At 39.8% G+C, this 20,836-nt stretch overlaps 1 protein-coding gene across 2 annotated transcripts in view; it reads right to left on the reverse strand.

Moving 5' to 3' along the window:
• The window catches only part of INPP4B (inositol polyphosphate-4-phosphatase type II B), an 851,446-nt gene that overhangs the window by 384,778 nt on the left and 445,832 nt on the right, over positions 1-20,836 (reverse strand). The window contains exons 1-2 of one of the 2 annotated variants that reach the window (XM_061142406.1): positions 2,709-2,730; positions 1,677-1,795 (exon numbers count right to left, since the gene is read on the reverse strand). Coding sequence is in view for 1 of the 2 variants with exons in the window: in XM_061142404.1 (XP_060998387.1) it covers positions 1,677-1,795 (119 nt within the window). In the remaining variant the exon portion in view is untranslated. Of the gene's footprint in view, positions 1-1,676; positions 1,796-2,708; positions 2,731-20,836 lie in introns of those variants that run through there. The other variant, XM_061142404.1, reaches the window with a different exon arrangement.

Consider the following 20,836-nt stretch of genomic DNA (forward strand, 5'->3'; position numbering starts at 1 on the left):
TAACCTGAGATACTGACTGATCAAATTAAAATGAAGCTCTTTTCTCAACCACTTGGTAATCTTATGCTGTCCATTTATTTCCTTTCTGTAATGATTCAACTGAAAGCCACGCTCTGATAGCATTCATTTGTTTTTAGATGTTCAGCTGTATTTTTTTTTTTTCTCAGACTGATTTGAAAACTAATGAAAGAAACTAAATATGATGGATTCAGGGCTATGAAATTACTATCTCAGGATGCAGTGCACAGAGTATTTCCACACCTCACTCAGAATTCATTTTTAGAGAGCTGACATCCAACATTAAATTTTGCATCTATATTTAAATATGCACAGTGCTGAATGTTTGCTAGAGTTTTGTAAGCCAGTCATTTTATGGAAGTTTCTGGAACCTGAAGTTATTCATTTATTCATTCATTCGTTCTTCCTTTTATTTAACTAATACTGCTTTTTGTTTGGCACCGTGTTAGACAATGTGCAAAACACACAGTGAATGAAACAATCAACAACAGCTATATATATTCAAATCAATGTGTCAAAATACATAATTTATCTTAAATCTTGACAATATTTTTAAAATAATCAAGTTGGGATAATGCTTGAAACTAGTTTTCATATAAATGAACAATTTTCCAATGTTGGTTTTCTTCGAATGAATAAGATTATTTCTGCTTATTCAACCACAACTTTAACTACAAATGATACCAGCACTGGAACCTAAAGTTTCCCAAGGACAGATTCAGGGTTACGTGTAAGATCCGGGTCACTCCCATTGGTGAAATGTGTGGACTTTTGTCTGAATCATCTATTCCACCAACGGCAGTTAGCAAGCCTGGTCTGGAGTAGACAACTTAAACTCCTGCAGAGAAACTCCTCCTTCAAAATAGACAGGGCTCCCAAGCCTAAGAAAAGTGAAGCTCGGAGTTTAGAGGACAGTTTCTTTAATGCCAGAGACTAAGTAACCCTCATTCAGTAAAGCTGTGAAATATGTGTGATGAGAACAAAATAATCAAAAGGGAAACACTTCCTCTTTTGAATCTGATCCAGCACAATAACAAGTTTCCTCCCAACACATTTTGAATGTTATATAAGCAACAATAAATGTAAATAGGAAATCTCTCATCGGATGAGTAATATTTACACCTTTTGCCTAGAAACATTACAGTGTCTCCAATTAATCATCTACCTTTCTTTGAAAAACACCATACTTTAAATAAAAAGACACACATGAAAGGCAGAGAATATGAAGTTTCCACAGACAGTCTGAAGGAAACAAAAAGATGAGAAGGGCAAAAACAGTTTTAAACGTCTCTAGGTAATTTACAACTTTCTTTTTTCCCTGCAAAGATATACTCATTCCATTTAATTAAAATTTTATATACAGTTTTTTCTCTACTTAGTCCTCTATTCAAAGATTCAAAGTGGGGATTTTCCTTTTACTTACTAAAGAAAAATAAGGTCTTTTATAAAAATTTTTAAAAAGGGCAAGTTCTTTCCCCATTTGTTTATCCTGGTCAGTTACAAATGCATGCTTAGTAAGCTCAGGTATGCCTTCCTAAATGACAGAGGACAGTAACAACACAGCTGTCAGCCAGGATCTAAGGTAATTCAGCTGTTTGCTCAAATCCAGACAGCGACCTGGAGACAGTGGGAGGAAGGCAGGCACAGAGCACGCTCACCTCAACAATTTCGGTGCTGGAGTATCTTGTCAGCCCCTGCTCCGCGGGGTGGATTACTGAGATCTGGACCAGAGTATTCAGCTTCCGATCACGGACAGGAGCCAAGAGATCCTTGCATGCTGCCGACGGCAAAGCAGAAAAAGAAAAGAAACTAACACCGTATATCAAGGAAAACTTCTGTCCCGGGTTGGAAGGAACCTTAGCGCTGGCGCTGAATGAAATCTTCTGGGAGTTCTGGGCAGATTTTAGAGGAAGTCCCTTGGAAGTACCTTACAGAAATAGGAAGTCACGTGCTGCGGAGCTGAACTGAGAATTCATTTCCACTGGCCACATTTGCAGCTCTTGCGAGTCTCTACTGCCCTGGGATCCTCACTCTCCCGTGTGACTGTGCACACAGGGCGCAGGGACTTTGAGTGACTTTAATTAGTCACTAAACCCCAACTTTAACTCACACCCCTAGACTACCCGGGTGGCACTGGGGCCACATCCGGGAAGCTTGCCGCTGCTCCTTATTGACACGGGCTGGATTAGTTCACTTGTCAGAAGGCACACTTGGTATTTACCTATCTATTCACTATCCGTTCACCCTTACAGTCCTACAGATTCAGGGCTGGGTGGTTGCCTTTCAGCTGCACACAAGCTGAGGCAAAGGGCAGAGGAGGAAGAAAGAGGAGGGGTTAAAAGCTCCTTTGTCCAGATTCTAGCCAGGCCTGGGAGGCAGAAAAGTGGAAAAAGGATGGGTTAATTCTTGCCCTTGCCCCGGGGGCCACAGACCCAGAAAGACCTTTCCCTGGAGATAGGAGGCTCAAATTACAGAGGCTCCTCACCATACCATATTTACTTGAATATTTTCTCCACCTACATATCATTCCCACAATTTGGGGAAGAAAAATCCAAAACATATTCCTTTTCAGCAAATCCATTATCTCCTCAGGTGTTTCCCTTCCTGGCTTTGAAATAGTAATTTTACTACCTGCATTTGGATCGTGAAGTATCATGCAAAGTGTACCCTCTAGAGAAAGTGTCACTCACTCAGTCCTGTTGGACTCTCTGCCACCTCACAGACCTTGGTCCTCCAGGCTCCTCTGTCCAAGGAAGTCTCCAGGCGAGAACACTGGGGTGGGTAGCCATTCCCTTGTCTAAGGGATCTTCCCCACCTAGGGATCCAACCCTGGCTCTCCCACATTGCAGGCAGATTCTTTACCATCCAAACCACCCCTTCACTAGATAAGAAGGTTGAAATTAGGTTGTGTTGGTGGCTGGGGGCGGGCTGACACTGGGCTTGGGACTGAAGTGGGCCCCAGCCCTGGATTCATGGCGAATGTGTGCTGAGCTCTATACTATGCACACCTCACACCTCTGCCCGTTGCAAGGAAAAAAAGAGGGAAGGACACAAGTATTTAAAATACATTATTTCTCTTCAGCAGTACACAAGACCTTCAGCCCCTAGGCCAGAGGTACTAGGGCTTAAACTTGAAAGCAAAGGAAATTATAAATGTAATTATCACCTTTTCTTTGCTTACAAATTAGCTCATTTACAGAAGCAGACCGGGACAGAGGAAAAAAGCAACAGTTTTGCAATGAAACAGAGGTGGTTTTCAGCTAGTTCTACTAGCTAAGCAATGCTAGGCAAATTATTTAACTTCTTAACTTCTTGATAAACTTTGAGATCTTTTAAATCCTGCACTGTATTTTTGTTATTTTTTTTTCCCTTATTTAAACTATAGTCTCGAACCATACAAGATAGCTTAGCAAAGCATGTGTGGAAAATAGTAGCAACAGTTTACCTAGCCATCGCTAATTTTGAGTCCTTTTGCCAATTATCTCTTTATTTCTGAAAATGATGCTTTGAACTATTATTTAAGTTTTATGTACTAAGAATTGGAGGCTTAGAAACATTAAGCACTCACATTTGCAACCCTAGAACTCTCTCGTAGTTTGTTTACATCATACCCCGACAGTTCCACTTCTTTTCTTGGCATACTGAATTCCTTTCTGACACAATGGGACCTCTTTTTGGGAGAGTGACTGCCATAATTCTTTATTGTCTAACCGAAGAGATCTAGTTTTAGAAAATACTGATGCAAGGTTTCAATAATGTCAACATATCACCGGAAGGAAAAAAAAAAGATAGATTTAGACTTTACTGTTCTTTGGTGGTTATTTTGATCATTTCCTCTACTTGCCTAATGAATATTTATCACTCATTCTCTTGGCTTTCTGCTCACCGTGTACAGTTCTCTCTTCATTTACTGATACTGACATATATCTGTCCAAGGATTTTGAAGTTGGAGCCAGTTTGTTCCAAACACATGTATTGTGTCCAAGTCCTGCTGGTAGCTTTATCTCTACCTTATGGACTTACCACATTTTCTCAAAGTAAGTTACTTCTTTTCTGATTTTTTATCAGACTTGATTGTGGGATGTGGTTAGTTCTCAGAAGTGACAGACTGTTCTCAATTTTATCAGAGAACCTCTCAGACTGACTCTTAAAGAAAAACAAAGACAATCTCCATTAAATGTTCTGTTGAACCCAATTTGACAGAATTGTCAAACCCAATTGTCAGATCCCCAGTACTGATGAAGTGAAAATAATCTTAATGGCACTTTGTATTTCTTTATATTTTAAATCTAAAGTATGGTCTAGAAAACAACAACTAAAAAGTTACATCTTGACTGCTCATATCTTTTCCTTCCCAACAGACCAGAGATTTTACTGTTCCCTAATCTTATGAGGCAAGTTATCAGGGAAAGACCCTGAGATCAGTTAGAATTCCTGAGCTGTATTCCCAAATTCCTCATTTTCTACTTATATGCCATTAAGTCACAAAATCTTAGAGGCTCAGTTTCTTCATCTATTTCTTGGGGTGGAGGTAAGGAATAAATTAGGTCCCTTTTATGAATGGACTTTTCTATATGAAATAAAGTTTACTAATATCATTATACTAACATTGACAAATATCGATACCAATATTTACCAATACTTAGTATTTTATTCTTCTGTAAAATGGTTTTTATTGACTCAGTTACATTCAGACCACTCCTTAAAAGCTCTCACTAGGCCCCACATTTCTTTGTAAGTACTAAACCAGCACATGAGTCACTGCATTTCACAAAGTGAAACCCATACACGCTATGGATCTATACATACTGAAACTGTCCCACAGGCGGGGTGATAAATGATGAGCGATTGAATTGCTTCATGGAGGTGTAACTCATTGGATCACTGTAAAGAATTATCTGCCTAGTAACTTTTCAGTATCCACTAAAGAAGCCTGCAAAATCTGGTTTTAGAATCAAAAAATGTCATATTAGTTTTCCAGCCACACTTAGCATACTACCCATTACCCACACAAAACTCTACTCTAGGAGGGAGTGACCTGCGTAAATGGCTTTCCTTGATTCACGGGACTCAAAGAACACTCTGGAGTTTCACTTCATTTGTTTGGTTTTATACAAGAATTCTTGAACCAAAGGGTAGCAACAAGTAAATACCTCTCTGCCATCATTCATTCATCATTAGATTTTTACTTTTATTTCTACCTTTTTACTGGCTTTGTTTTGGTCCAGACTATTTAAAAGCGTTCTCATAGTCCACAATGTTTAAAATATACAAGGTGTTGATAGTTGGGGATTCAAATGTGCTTATGTCCACTGAATTAACTTTATTTTTTAAAGTAAAGGGAGCAAAAATCATAATATGAAAACAATGATTATTTTTTTTAAAAAACTTACACTTTTAAACTTTTCTTTAGAAAATAAGTAAAAGAACTACGAGTGACTACTCCTGTTAACTTGTCTATAGTAACTGGCCACGTGAGGCTGCACTTCACACTGTCAGTGCTGGCGAGTGAGATGCTCACAGGCGTCTCCAGCCCAGATCTGTACAGGGCCCAGACAGCTCTCACTCTGCTGGAAGGGAATCCTCAGTAGCTGCTGCTGCTAAGTTGCTTCAGCCGTGTCCAACTCTGTGCGACCCCATAGACGGCAGCCCATCAGGCTCCCCCGTCCCTGGGATTCTCCAGGCAAGAACACTGGAGTGGGTTGCATTTCCTTCTCCGATGCATGAAAGTAGAGGTGTAGTGATAAAAACAAAGGGCATGTCAGTATCTCTGGAGAGGGCTGGGCACCGAGCAACAGGAAACCTATGCTGTGTCAAAAGCCGGGCCATCCATCCAAATCCATTGCCTGAAGAAATAAAAGCCCACTGTGCCTTCATTTAAGGGTTTGTCCAAAGCTTGAAATTTCAGTCACTGTGTAAGTTAAATCCATAGATCTGTGACTAAATTTGGCCTAAGGACTAGAAGTTTCCAACTCCAGTCTACATGCTTAAGCTACTGCTTAGGTTCTTAGGGAGAAAGTTCAGGTCATCTATTGCTCCTATGATTTCTCTACTAGCCAAGAATCCAGAAGCTAAAGGGCAGGGGTTTCTGGGTTCTCATTGGGTTAATAGTCTGTCCACCCCAAAATACTGTTTGTTTGTGTGTGTGTGTGTTTTTATAAAATATGCACTTTTGTTTCATGCAGTCATCATTTTTAAGTCACATCAAGTCTGTTGAGTCACTATATCTGTTCTATCATTCTAGCCAACACGGGCTGGAAGCTGAAAAATGTCTCCTGACTCTTGTCTCAGAGAACTCAGTCCCAGAAATTATCCATTTGAAGTAGAACACAATTGTCAATTCAGGTGCCTTTGAATTCAGCAGCACTGGCCAAATCCTAGTTGTCCTCAGACTTGCACTGGGTAATCAGAGGCGCCTGCCACAGGCTTTCACAAGGGCAGTGGCAGTTCAAGGTCAACTCCCAGCAACTGTCTCTTTCCCCTTAAGAACTTTCTTCTGTGAAGCCAGGTCATTTTTCTTGCCCCATTTCATTTCATCTCTCTTCTTGCCATTCAGTGTTAAGCAGATGTTAAGCAATGGTAAGCATCAAGCAGAGTTTATCCTTTGCCCTCTAGAAAAAAGCAACAGCCACAAGCAGAGGAGTGGACTTTGACAAGAGTTCACACAGCTCTATAATTCTGTTCTTAAATTAGCCAAAGGAAGCTTAGGCTACAAGAAGAAACCACACAGGAGAGCAAATAGAGAATAAAGACGTGTTTGTTTGTTTTTTAAACTCAGGATAAAATTGTATTTGAACCAGGATCTGGCCTAAGGAATTATGTGACTTTGGATACATTCCTCTCTTTCAGCCTCTATTGTCTCATCTGTAAAACAGAAGTCAAAGGACAGATTTCAAAGATTTGTTGTAAAGATTATATGATGTAATATATGTAGAATGCTAGGCACATAATAGGTCCTTTTTAATTAAGATTAATATGAATATAGACTCTTTGTGACCCCATGGATTGTACAGTCCGTGGAATTTCCAGGCAAGAATACTGGAGTGGGTAGCCGTTCCCTTCTCCAGAGGATCTTCCCAACCCAGGGGTTGAACCCAGGTCTCCCACATTGCAGGTGGATTGTTTACCAGCTGCGCCACCAAGGAAGCCCAGCTGAGCTACCAAGATTAATATGAATATAGTTATATGCTGACACAAAAATGGATTGTATCTATTCTGTATTCTTATAGTAATTAAATTCTCAAGATATTCCAAGTTGGTTCTGATTTGATATAACCTCATTCTTTTGTTAATACATTTATTTTATTAAATATATATCTGTGTTATTTTGGTACCTTCTTGTTTCCATATAGATAAACACAAAATAAAATGTACACTCCTTACTGGATTATCTGTTATTTTCAGAAATCATAGTTATCATGAGTATATTGCCTTCTGTGAAACCAGATGTGCATTTTATACTTGTTCATTTCCCCTCTGATGAGGCACTTCCAAATAAGAAGCCAAAAAAAGCAGAAAAGTTTTATTTATTTTCTGTCTGTCCTCAAACGTACTACATGTAAATGGTAAACTCGTGCTCTAAGCATGGATTTGTCTGGGAGGTTAGTGTCCCTTTACTTAGAGACAGCTGGTCCACAGGGAGGCATTGTCTTAATAACTGAGATGTCCCAGGGGGTCATGGGAAGACCTGCTCCTCTGTTCTCTGTATTCCTTCATCAAGAAAGGAAGACTGAATGCTTATAAAGCTTCTTTTTCTTGCAATTAAAAATAAATGTTACAGCTCAAACCCGAAACAAATCTTCTTCTCTGATGAAAGCTCATTTCTTATACACTGCCCCCCTCTCCTGACTCTTTATAGGGAAAAAGGAAGAGACCCTTCGTTTTGTCCCTTTTCCCTCAAGGGACCAAAAGAAAAAAAAAAAAAACAAAAAACCCCAAAACAAAACAAAACCAGGGTACGGAGGATAGGGGGCATCTTGAAGGGAAAAGCGGCCTTATCCAAACAGGGATCTAGGGGAATAACCATCTAGCTCCAGGCTCCACCAATAGCACTATTTGTATTTTCCCATCCTGAAGAGAATCGATCCTTTCCCTAAGGCTGTGAGTAAGCCTCTTGCTGCCGAGAAGGCAGTGTTGTGTTTACTTCTCAGATTCTTAAGAGTTTGGTCAACTTTCTCAAAAATGTCACATATATATATATATCCTTGTTCCTTGTAGTCCAGAAAATTAAATGCCATTTATCTATCAACTGATATGCCACCTTGGGATATGTTTCCAGTCCAATAAATCACTGGACTTTGGTTTCACAGTTACCATTCCATGCCAGTGAGTCCCTCTAGATTAAATCAATTTGCATCATACATTAAGAGAGATCTGTAACATTTTAAAAGCTTAATAGCCCCTCTTATGACTTAGCCAGTACAATATGCTTTCCTGTTCTTAGTTTCTTCTGCATTTCTGTTCTTTATTCTTCCTTCCTCTCAGGAATTTTAAGACAACAATTTTCTGAAGACTAGGATGTAAATCTGTGGTCCAGATCTCCTGAGTGGATTCAGAAGACAACACTGGCTTGTTCCTAGGTCACTGCATTCCATGATAACCAATTGTCTGCTGCAAGATGGCAGAAAGTACAGCGCCGAGTGTGTGTGTCTCGCTCAGCTCTGTGACCCCACGGACTATAGCTCGCCAGGCTCCTCTGTTCCTGGGAGTTCCCAGGCAAGGGATATTGGAGTGGGTTGCCATTTCCTCCTCCAGAGGATCTTCCAGACCCAGGGACTGAACCCGCCTCTCTTGTGTCTCCTGTGTATTGCAGGTGGATTCTTCACTGCTGAGCCATCGCAGAAGGCCAACTCATAGTAATATCCATACCAGGAACATGTGTTGGGAACACACTATTCACTTAGAAATATGTTTTTAAGGCTACTCCTCGAAAACCATGGCTCTATATCATGCTAAGCTGATTTATGCTCATTAATAATATTCTTCCATGTTTATTCTGTTATTTCCTGTAGAATCTTGAAGAATCTGTAATTCATTGAGCCTAGCACTACATCTTGCCCTCACTGTTCCTTTTAGTTTATTTTCAACTGATCGAGCCTACTTTGTAACTTTTCTCATTTGGTATTGTTTTTCTTATTTGTGTGCTCTTCTGCTTTCTCAAATGTCACCTGTGTGTTTTCTCTTCTCTTCTATTTCAGATGATGTCTTTGCTAACCTATGTTTCTCTCATCACTCTGAAAGATGAGGTTATCAAAATCATCACTTGTATATTTATTAGACTTGGGACTACTGGGGTCAGGAATACGTCTCTCTTAACAAACCACAGCATCTCCCGTCAGTTAAGAAAGTATCTTTTTAAGTCTTCATAGAAGTAAAACAAAAATGTGCACTTTTCCCCTTAACTGCAGTGTGGGAGATTTTAATTTACACACAGTTCCCTAAAGAGTATGTGAACTACACATAGCTACCTACATAAGAAATATTTGTTGGGAAAATTAAAGGACTGTGTAAAAATTGGATTGCTAGGTTAGAAAATGTGGACTTATTTTTCTTCCCCCTTCCCCCCCCCCCCCACCTAGTTTTCTTTTCCTTTGTCTTTTAGGATACTGAGTTCAAAATATTAATGTTCCTAATTGAAAATTAGGATCTCACTCTCAAGGGAGGATAATTATACCCATGTAACTTGAACTAACAATATTAATATTAGGTTTCTAGAAAGTTAGAGGGCAAAAAAGCAGCTCAGTGTTTAAGGTTGAAAGATAAGAAATCAATCCAAGGAATCAATACACACACACAAACTAAATAAATAAACTAATAAATAAAGGCATCCTCATGAAAAGATTCCTTAGACATACTGAAATAATCCTAGAATTTTTGCCCCTATACTACATCAATGAAATGCTAATATAGGGAATTCCTTGGCTGTCCAGCGGTTAGGATTTGGCACTTCCACTGCAGGGGGCATGGTTTGAACCCTAGTTAGAAACTAAGATCTCCCTAGCCAAGCAGGGCAACCAAAGAAAATGCTGATATATTACAAATTTTAAGGTTTTTCTCAATTAAGACAATAAAGGAAGCATGCAGAGATGATGAGGGTGGCGGGCAAAAAACACAATTTATTGTACGCTTATTATGTAGCAAGCGGCATTGGACTTAAACTTTGCTTGTGTTAGCTGGAGTCCAGAACAATAACGTGCCTATTGACATTTCATGGTTCCATCAGTTCTGTATCTACATTTTTGACTAATCAGTCAGATTTGTTGATCATGAAGGCTCATTATTTATTTATTAATTTTTTACCCATAGCTCAGTAACCTGAGTTAATTGTTAATGACATCATTCTGTTCTGTCTGGTTCTCTGTTCGTTGGTGATTTAGCTTTGTAATGAGAATTTTAAGACAACCAACACTCTGACAGTAGAATCCAAATAAAACTTGAGGAAACGATGAGACTAATGCCATATTAGGCACTAGGAAGCAGATGACAGAGTTATTGAGGAATACAGGTAATAATTTGCATGAGGGAATTGAAGAGATTTTGTTATAGAAATTTTGCCTCAGAATTCTTGCTACAATGAGATTTGAGTATAGCTTCTAAATTATGTTACAACTGACTCACTTATCTATTAAACAAAAGCCAGATTCAGATTGTTGAGAAATTGATCCTGAAATCAAATTTGTTACTTTTTCCCCTGTAAGAGAACAACATAAAAATATACCACCATATATTATGTGTATCTGTTCATCATATTAGCTTGAACAAAAAAATGGCCAAGAAGATGAAATTCACTTCTACAGTTGGGAATATTATACTAAACCAAACTAACCACTCAATTCTAGTTCTTAATTTAAGTATCACTGAACAATCTATAGAGAAAGAAGAGAGGAACCTCTGCCTGGAACAATGGTGCTCTCGAGAGAAATGCTCTTTGATTGTGCTCTGGAGCAAGGAAGACCGTGTATTTGCATATGAAAAGAGCAAATCTGGTTCAAAACACTGTTGTCAGTATCAAAAGCCTCTCACTCTCCAGTCTGTCCTCAGCTCCCCCGGCTTCTCTCATGTATTTTCCTGTTTTCATGAACAGCACCTAGATGGCTGAGACTCTGTCCTCAAGCAATTGAATTAAAAACAAGTCTGTGCTTGTATCTCTTCTGATTTTGATCTCCAATGCTATATGATGTCAACCCCAAACTGGCCTGGCGTCATTGCCTAACAGTTTGCTCAGACTTGGCTCATAGTACTTATGCTCCAAATTCCTGTTCCCCGTCAGATACAAGGGCTTGCAGCTTTCTGCTGCTCTTTTCAGCAGGAACATATGGGCTGCTTAAGAAGAGATGAAGATGTTATTCCGAGAATAGAGGCAGGTCCCCCTGAATACTAAAAGAAATATTGTGAGTCAGCTCATGGAAGTCTGTAGTGTTACAACTAGGGTCACAGAAGGGGAAGAAACACAAGGAACAACCTTAAATCTTTAACTCATCCAGGGACCAAGATGACAGTATTTTTCCAGAATTGCCATAGGAGCCCTAGGTTTCTGGTTCAGGAAAAGCATGGAGCCCACCCACGGATCCAGCGGTGCCCAAGATGAGTGGAGACAGGCTGCTTCCTTGATTTACCTCTGAACCAAAACATGAAGCCAGAGTGGCTAGTGGAGATGGGCAGTCACAGAAGGAATGGCAGAAAAGTCAGAGCCTGAGTTGCCAAGCGTGGATGTCTAAGAGAAGTGCGCCCAACGTTCCTAAATTCTAACTGGGGATACAGAATGATGTCCAGAAGGAATTTGAAAGTCTGAAGAAGAAAAAAGCAAACTGGGATCTGGGAATGTTGCCTTCTGGGGTTGACAGTCCCCTGAGGAAATCTGAGGTCCATTGGTTTGGGCAGGAAGTAGCAAGCACAGTGGAAAGCAGTTGTTGAACCTGGATGATTTCACGCACAGAACACTGACTCACCATCTGGGTTTCACTAAATCCTGCGTGAGGCAATTTTAGACATGCTTTCCTGAACCAAAATGCCACAGAAAATACATTGTATATACTGTACCCAAGGGCTTGAGGTTTATTTTATTTTTCATAAAGGACATCATTCATTTATTTATTTGGCTGCCCTGGGTCTTAAGTTGCAGCACTCAGAATCTTTAGTTGTGGGATCTAATTCGCTGACCAGAGATGGAACCAGGGCCCTTTGTGTCGGGGGCACAGAATCTGAGCCACTGAACCACCAGGAAAATCTCAAAGGCTTAAGTTTTAAAAGGTGGAATTTAAGGTAATTTTAAAATTTTGAGTAATATTTTTCTCACAAATGTATTGGACTTAGTAGTTATATGTGGGATTAATAGCTTATGAAACTCCCTGTAATGCCAAATATTTGACAAGTAGATTTAAAGTATTAAATCAAAGCCAGACAAGGCTAGATTAGGAAATAAGGAAGGGAAGGGAGGAGTGATGGGAATAGATGGTAAATTAACTTCTCATTGTATTGTCTATCTAGAACATCCTTTGTGGAGGGGCAAGTCAGCAGTCCTCATGTTTCTTGAGTTCCTTGCATCAAGCAAAGGTGTGATTCTTTTGGAGGCAAAAGAAAAGCTAAATACTCATGCTGAATATGAAGATTTAAGAGTGTTAATTCTCCCATCGTAAGATGGTTGACTCACAGGAAATAACACAAGCTTGGTACAGATAAGCTACAGCTAGAAATGACTAGTGAGCCAGGAGACATGACACGAGGAGGAAGACAGTGGATCTGCGGGTGAGGAATCAAATATGGGCTAGCTTGAGGGCAGAAAGTGTCTAGTTATTTGGAGCAAAATCCCCAAGTTCAACACTATGTGGAAATAGCCCAGATCAGACAGCTTGAGAGTGGGAGAGAGTGGTTCTAAGAGAATCAGACTTTGAAGAAAACGAAGAGCACACTTTTCAGAATATCTGGGATCTTTAAGGAGAGCCTCAAGCTCAGCAGAGTGCCTGTAGAATGCTTCAGAGCCCTAGCTATACAGGAAGTTTTAGAACAAAGGAGCCGTTGTGTACCTTACCCCAACTGAACAAGAGAATAACCACCTTCTCAGCAATTTCAAAACACAGGTGGGATTAGATAAGACTATGAGACACCTTCTGTTTGAAGGTCTCCTTGCCAGTTCTTTCATGCTCTGTGTGAAAGGGAAAGTGTCGCTCAGCCGTGTTCGACTCTTTGTGACCCCGTGGACTGTATCCCAACAGGCTCCTCTCTCTGTCCATGGAATTCTCCAGGAAAGAATACTGCAGTGGGCAGCCAGTCCCTTCTGCAGGGGATCTGCCCGACCCGGGGATCAAACCAGGGTCTCCTGCACTGCAGGTGGTTCCTCACCATCTGAGCCACCAGGTAGCCTTAGCAGTTCTTTCTTGCTCTGTGCAGTACAAGATCAAAGGCTCAGAGTCATAGATCTCAGTTCCGACCAAATGACTTTGGATTTGTTATGGAATCTCAGTATCCTCATCAGGAAATAAGGACGATAAATTAGTTATTCTCACTGGGTGCTTGTGAAGATCTAATTAAATATGTAGGGAAAAAAGATACATTAATTTCCTAATGATGTATTAATAATGTGCTTTTCCTTTCATGTTTCATAGCTCAAATACTCTGTGAAATAAGAATGACTATATACAACTTACTTATAGATAAGGACTCACGTGTTCAGAGAAGGTAAGGGATTAACCGAGAATAGTAATTTTAAGATATCACTTAGGCAATAATTTATACCCCTGGCACCATTCTTAGTGCTTTAAGTACACTACCTCATTTAATTCACAAAATGGCTCAGGAAAGATGAATTTTTCAGAACTGCACAGGAAAACAGTAGCAGAAGTGAAGTCATGTCCAACTCTTTGCGACCCCATGGACTATAGCCTACCAGGCTCCTCTGTCCATGGGATTTTCCAGGCAATAGTACTGGAGTGGGTTGCCATTTCCTTCTCCAGGGGATCTTCCTGACCCAGGGATCGAACCTGGGTCTCCCTCATTGTAGACAGACACTTTACTGTCTGAGCCACAGGATTCAAATGTGCTCAGAAAGGCGGCCCAGCCCACATTCTCAAATGCTGCCCGTGGACTGCCTCCATTCAAGGTCACACATGGTTAGGCTCAAATCTCTGGACCTCAGTCCATTTCTGCTATTTAGTTGTCTGTTATGCTTCTCGTTGTATATGTGTGTGTGTGTGTGTGTGTGTGTGTGTGTGTTCTTAAGAGCATCTCATCTAGGAAGATGAGGGAGCTTCCTTGGTGGCTCAGACGGTAAAGAATCTACCTGCAATGCAGCAGACCAGAGTTCAATCCCTGGATCAGGAAGATTCCCTGAAGAAGGGAATGGCTACCCACTCTAGTATTCTGGCTTGGAGAATTCCATAGACAGAGGGGCCTGGCAGACTACAGTCCGTGGGGTCGTAAAGAGTTGAACCCAACTGAGTGACTAATACTTTCACAGGAAATGGTTTACTTCCTGATGCTACCATAATACAGGAATCTTGAAGTCACTTTGTGAAGAATTTTGGGCATAAAAGCCACACAGAAAGTAATTGTCAACTATCCAGTCTAGTTACAGAACCTACTTGATCAACTCAGCCCATGACTGATTCTTCCTGTCAGTTCTCTCTAGGTGAACCCCAAGGGCAGTCAGGTTCTGCCTGTCTTAATATAACTTGCTAACAACAAAATATCAACAGTTAAATAGTTGTCTTCACTGAGAATACTAAAATGAATTGCTTTTTACAAATAATTGTGTTAGCAACAATTATAAAACATTTCAAGGTCATTTCTAAATCTAGAAATTTATTTTATGAAGCAATGTGAGTCAAGAAACAATGGCTTTCATGCCTACATTCAGTTTATGGATATTTACTGAATGTCTCAATGTGCCCAGCATGATTCTAGGTGACAGCCTCATAGCAGTGAACAGGAAGGCAAGTTCCTGGTTTTATGGAGCTTAGAGTCTAGCAAGACATAAAGTTAAAAAATAATGATTTAGTGAGAATTTTAAACAGGGTGATTAAACTGAGAGTGTTGGGGGGAGCATGGATCAGGAAAAGCTTCTCTGATGAGGTAAAATCTGAGTGGTGATCTAAAACATACTGAGAACTAGCTGAGGAGGGGAGAACGAATGTCAAGACTCAAATGTCTGGCCTGTTTGAGAAGCAAAAAGAAAATGCATAAGGATGAGAGTGAGGCTGCAGAGTGAGCTGGAAGATCAGTGCAGGTAAGGGCCTGCTCCCCGAGATTCATCTAGAGTGTGGTAAGATATTTCAATTTTATTCTTTTTAAAAAAATTATTATTGGAGTATAGTTGACTTACAATGGTGTCTTAGTTCCAGGTATAGAATGCAATGATTTAGTTATATATATTCATTCCATTATTTTTCAGATTCTTTCCCATATAGGTTTTTCAGACTGTTGACTAGAATGCTCTGTGCTATACAGTAGGTTCTTATTGGTTACCTATTTTCTATATATTTGTGTGTTTATGTTAATTCCGAGTTCCTAATTTAGTCCTCCCCTGACTTCCCTCTTTGGTAACCATTAAGTGTGTTACCAAAATCTGTGTGTCTGTTTCTGTTTTGTAAATAAGTTCATTTATATAATTTTTTTAAAAGTGGATTCCACGTATAAGTGACATCATATGATATTTGTCTTACTCTCGATTTATTCCAAGTGATTTCACTTAGAAGCCCCTGAAGGGTTTTAACTAAGGAAGTAAAGAGATCCCAATTCTACTTTTAAATGATTTATTCTGGCTCTTTGACTAGGAAGAGAGAGTGAAGGGGCAAGAGCAGATGCAAGCAGACCCAGGAGGACTTTGGTAACCAGCCAAGGGAGAGCTGATAGCGGCTGAAAATTGAATGCTGTCGGTGGCAATGGATAGAAGTGGTCAAATTCCAAATATATTTTCAACACAGAAAATATAGGACTGATGATGGATTTGGCATGAGGTTAGGGAAAAAGAAGAATCAAGAAGGAGAGTTTGAGGATTTGCATAACCTAATAGATGGTGATATATTTTAAGGAGATGGGTATCTTTGGGGAAATGAAACGTTTGGCGGACAGAAATGGGAATCAAGGTTTTACCTATCTTGAGTTTAAAATACCTCCTAGGACATCAAGGGTCTTGAGCAAACAAATGGCTCTGTGGCATGGAGAGCAAGGATCAAAATTAGAGGAAGGAAGTGCTCCAGGGGAGTGTTACTCAACTCTGTGACCACATGGACGGCAGCCCACCAGGCTCCTCTGTCCATGGGATTCTCCAGGCAAGAATTCTGGAGTAGGTTGCCATTTCCTTCTCCAAGTGCTCCAGGGACCAGATCCTAAGATCTGATAGTTTGCCTCTCAGACCCAGAATTTAAGATACAATGAGAAATAGAAAAAGTAAGGGAGAATTTTGGTTAGAAACCTTGGTCTTAAAGGTGTGTTCTCTTCTCATGCATCTTCCTTGATTTACTTAAGTCCCGGATATTTCTTCCCCTTAACAACAAAACGACTCTTGGTGTCTGAAATAGCCAAAAGTACATTTTCCTTCTTTAATTTCTCAAAAGTCGCACAATCCACAGTGACTAAGAGAATGGGCTCTAGAGTGAGCCTGCCTGGATTCAAATCTCAACTCCTCAGGTTCTCCATAATTCAGTTCCAAAATGTAGATGATAATGGTGCCTAAAACTAAACTCAACATTCATGATGGTGATGGACAGGGAAGCCTGGTGTGCTGCAGTCCATGGTGTTGCAAAGAGTCGGACATGACTGAGCAACTGAACTGAACAGTGCCTAATCAGAGTTATTATGAGGATTACATAAGATAAAATTGGTGAAGTACCTGGAACATAATAAATATGCAATAAATATTTGAGATCCTTAAAAAAAAAAAAAGATCTTCTAGATGAGCAAGTAGAGATATTTACTGGCCAGTTGAAAAGGAAGGAAGATTATCATATCAAGTGGCAAATCAAAGACAGAGATCATGATATAACTTAAATGTGAATCTAAAAAAATGATACAAATGAACTTATTTACAAAACAAAAAAAGACTCACAGACACAGATAAATGAATTTATGGTTACCAAAGTGGAAGGGAGTGGGAAAGAGATAAATTAGGAGTTTAGAATCAACAGATACACACCACTATATATAAAATTGGTAACCAACAAGGCCTACCATATAGCACAGAGAACTGTACTAACATATAAAGGAAAAGAATCTGAAAAAAATATATATATATATATAAATGAATCATTTTGCTGTACACTTGAACATAACACAACATTGTAAATCAAGTACATTTCAATTAAAAAAGAAAGAAAAAAGAGAAGTGAAGGCAAGAATTACAAATTTTGGAGCTAAAGACCTATACGTTTTGTTAAAAGCCATGGACTTTGAAACTGTTTAGAGCAAGAAGGTGTTTTAAGTTTTGTGACTATTAGGGTAAAACTGAGACTCTGAATCTGAACAAGTTTTGATGTAGGAATAACTTGCCTGTTCAAGCTGACTTCTGCCACCTGCCCCCAGAGATGATGGCCAAGAGCAAAGTCTCCGTCAAGGTCAAGTAGAGGCAATGGAGGAGCAAGGGGCTGAGCACTTGCAAAGCCGTGGGCTCTCCTGTGCCAGATACAGGAGCTCAGGTAAGTCACTCAACCCTGCTGAGAGTCAATTTCTGCTGTTGTCAAACCAGAAGAGCACCACCATTGCCAACTGCAGAAAGTCAAAGCTCAAGTAAGAAGCATGGGGAGAAGATTGTTCTATACAGTGGACATGCATGCTCAGTCATGTCCAGCTCTTTGTGACCCTATGAACTGTAGCCTGCTAGGCTTCTCTGCCCATGGGATTCTCCAGGCAAGAATACTGGAATGTTTCCTCCTCAGGGGATCTTCCTGACCCAGGGATTGAACCCGCATCTCCCTCATTGGAGGTGGATTCTTTACCACTGTGCCATCAGAGAAGCCTTATGGTGAACATGGGGAGGGACTATTCTTTAATCTCTACCAGGTCTTTTCCCAGGCTTGGTTCCCAGGTAGCCTAGGATATTTGGATGCCATCTGCTCAACAAGAAGCTGCACTGACAAATTTCAGCCACACACACAACAGCCATCATAGGACCTTGCTCCCTGATAACCTCAGTGGCTTCCTAATGAATAAAACTGCAAGGCAGTCCTGATTCCTCAATTACCCATAAGTAGCAACAGATGCTGTAAGGCAGACCTGTCCCAGTGACCAGCATTTTCAGTGATTAGACAATGGAGTGAGAAAAGTAATTGGGTAAATCACACACAAAGATAAATAAATGGGATGGAGCATGTTGATCATGCATGAGAGACAGATAAAGAAGGTAGAATGTGAACGTGTAAAAAACCCCTCTCATTTAACAAATAATTTGCTAAAGCCATGTGGAATAAACAATCCTGACCTTCCTTAACTAAATGTTCCTGTGGTATATTATTTAGAAAGAGATGGGAACAGAACAACAGGTATAGTTGATATAATTCACAGCAACAAAATTCAGTTAAATGGTACACCCCTGGCAAATAGGAAGTGAGGCCAAAAAAGACATTTGTTCTCTTACATACTTTTCGTTTATTAACTGATGCCACGAATCTCAACTTCCTAAGGGATACCAAGCTAGAATTATGACCAGTGGCGATAAGAACAGCTATGTTTCAGAGGCAGCATGCATTAAATCTTGAGTCACCAGAAACCACTACTCACATGATAGTCCTGTCAAGAAGCTCTAATTGAGGGACTTCCCTGGTGGTCCAATGGCTAAGACTCCAAGCTCCCAATGCAGGGGCCCAGGTTTGATCCCTGATTAGGGAGCTAGACCCTGCATGCCACAACAAAGACCCAGAACAGCCAAATACATAAACATTATTATTTTTTTTTAAATAGGAGCTTTAATTGGTTCATTTTCTCATCCTTTAATTAAATCTCTCATTATTTCAGCAGTACAAAAACATGATGCTGGTCTTAGATAACCTTTTCTGGTCTTCCCTTCCCCCATTCTGACCTTTCAGCAATTGGCCACAAAGAACATGACTTTTAGAATTAAGAATCTATATTCCTCCACTCCAAGTCCTATGCCCTTAGGCAAATAACCGACTTCACCTGCGAAAGGGGAATAGTAAGCAGCACCTGGAAGGCCTTTTGTTAGATCAGAGATAAAACAGGAGAAGATACATGAGGAGATTCCCGTGTCTGTAAGCTATGCATAGGTAGACAACTGTCACGGGCACAGCATGGCTACAGATTCTGCTCAGCATGGCTTAAGACTTCTCTGAGTTTCATCTAGTCAGCCTGAAAGCCAGTAAGACTCAACACCAGGCACTTAGGAGCTCAATGTGTGATAGCAAACTGTCATGCACAAAAATGCAGTTCTAAACCCCTGTTCAAAAAAGTACTCGCTGAGTACGATGAAGTGATTTATCCAAGGTTATATCCAAAGTAGCAAAGGTTAACCAATCATCAAGTACAGATATCATTTCAGGTGCTTCTATATATTAATACATTTAATCCTAATAAGAACTATAGCAGGTAGTTACTGACATCCCTTCCTATTCCACAGGAAAGAAAATAGAGAATGACACTGTGTCATTTCTCTAAGGCTGTATGGCCAGCTGGTAAAAAACACATTGATAAAAGGCAAGAGCAGTCTTCCCACTCCCATTACCTCCCCATTCAGATTACAGACAGAAATTTGAACGGGGAATGCAAAATCATTGACTGTTATTCTGGTTGTTGTGCTGATTCACTGTTGTTCTGAAAAAATATCTCTTCGAAAGTACTGCTAGTTACTCGATTCTGTCAAAATTGAGATAGCTCCAAGAAAGACAAGTCAGGCAAATTCTTGTGTCTGTAAGCTCTGCATAGGTAGGCGATTGGCAGGAGCACAGCATGGCGCAGAGCCTGTTGTGTTCAGCTCAGCATGGCCTGAACCTTCCCTGAGTTTCACTCTAGCTTAGCTCCAAAGCCAGTAAGACTCAGTTCTTCCTGATACCCAAATACAATTTGCAAGTGATCCAATAATGTTTAAAGACTTTCATTCATTTAGAATTTTAAAACAAGCTTCTAATGTATGTGTGACAATTGTAAAATATTGCAAAAGGATTTCTAGAGCCTTAATTTATTTTCAGAGTGGGATTATAAGTAATAAAGAGGAAAAAGTAAATGAGCATTAAACACATCACCCTGGGAAACGAGCTGTAGGGTTTTTTTTTTTTCGTGTAGTTAGCTACCACCTTCGCCTGAATTATCTCTTGTGTTTCTTCTAAATCAGCAGAAATCCTTCTCATCTTCCAGACCTGATACAAATGCCTCTTCCTCTGAAATGTTGTCTCTGATGCCACAGTTATAGTTAATCACTGCTTGCTCAGTACTCCCATAGTTCTTGACTTATGTCTTTATTTTGCCCTTATCACAATCTGCCTGATGTTATAGTTTGTTTCTATAATGTCTTGGAAATTTTTTAGAAACAAGGAGGGAGTATAGCCTGGTGGTTAAAATCAGGAGGTTCAGATCACACAAAACTCAACATGTAACTCATCTTCCATAAGATCTTTGTAAAGTTGATCACTGGGAATCTTAGATTTTTCATCTTTCCATTGAAGATAATATGAGAGACTCCTGGGTTCAAATTACTTTACTTGTTTATGTCTAAGTATCTTTTTCTATAAAACAAAGATGATAATAGAGCATTTATCTTACCAATGGAATTGTGAGAATTAAATAGTATATGTAAAGTATTTAGATCAATGTACATTGAATGAACAAGCACCCAATAAATGTTAGCTATTTTTTTTTAATTCCTATTCCTTGATCATAG

This window comes from Dama dama, chromosome 5, assembly GCF_033118175.1.
Source record: "Dama dama isolate Ldn47 chromosome 5, ASM3311817v1, whole genome shotgun sequence".
Classification (NCBI taxonomy): Eukaryota; Metazoa; Chordata; class Mammalia; order Artiodactyla; family Cervidae; genus Dama; species Dama dama.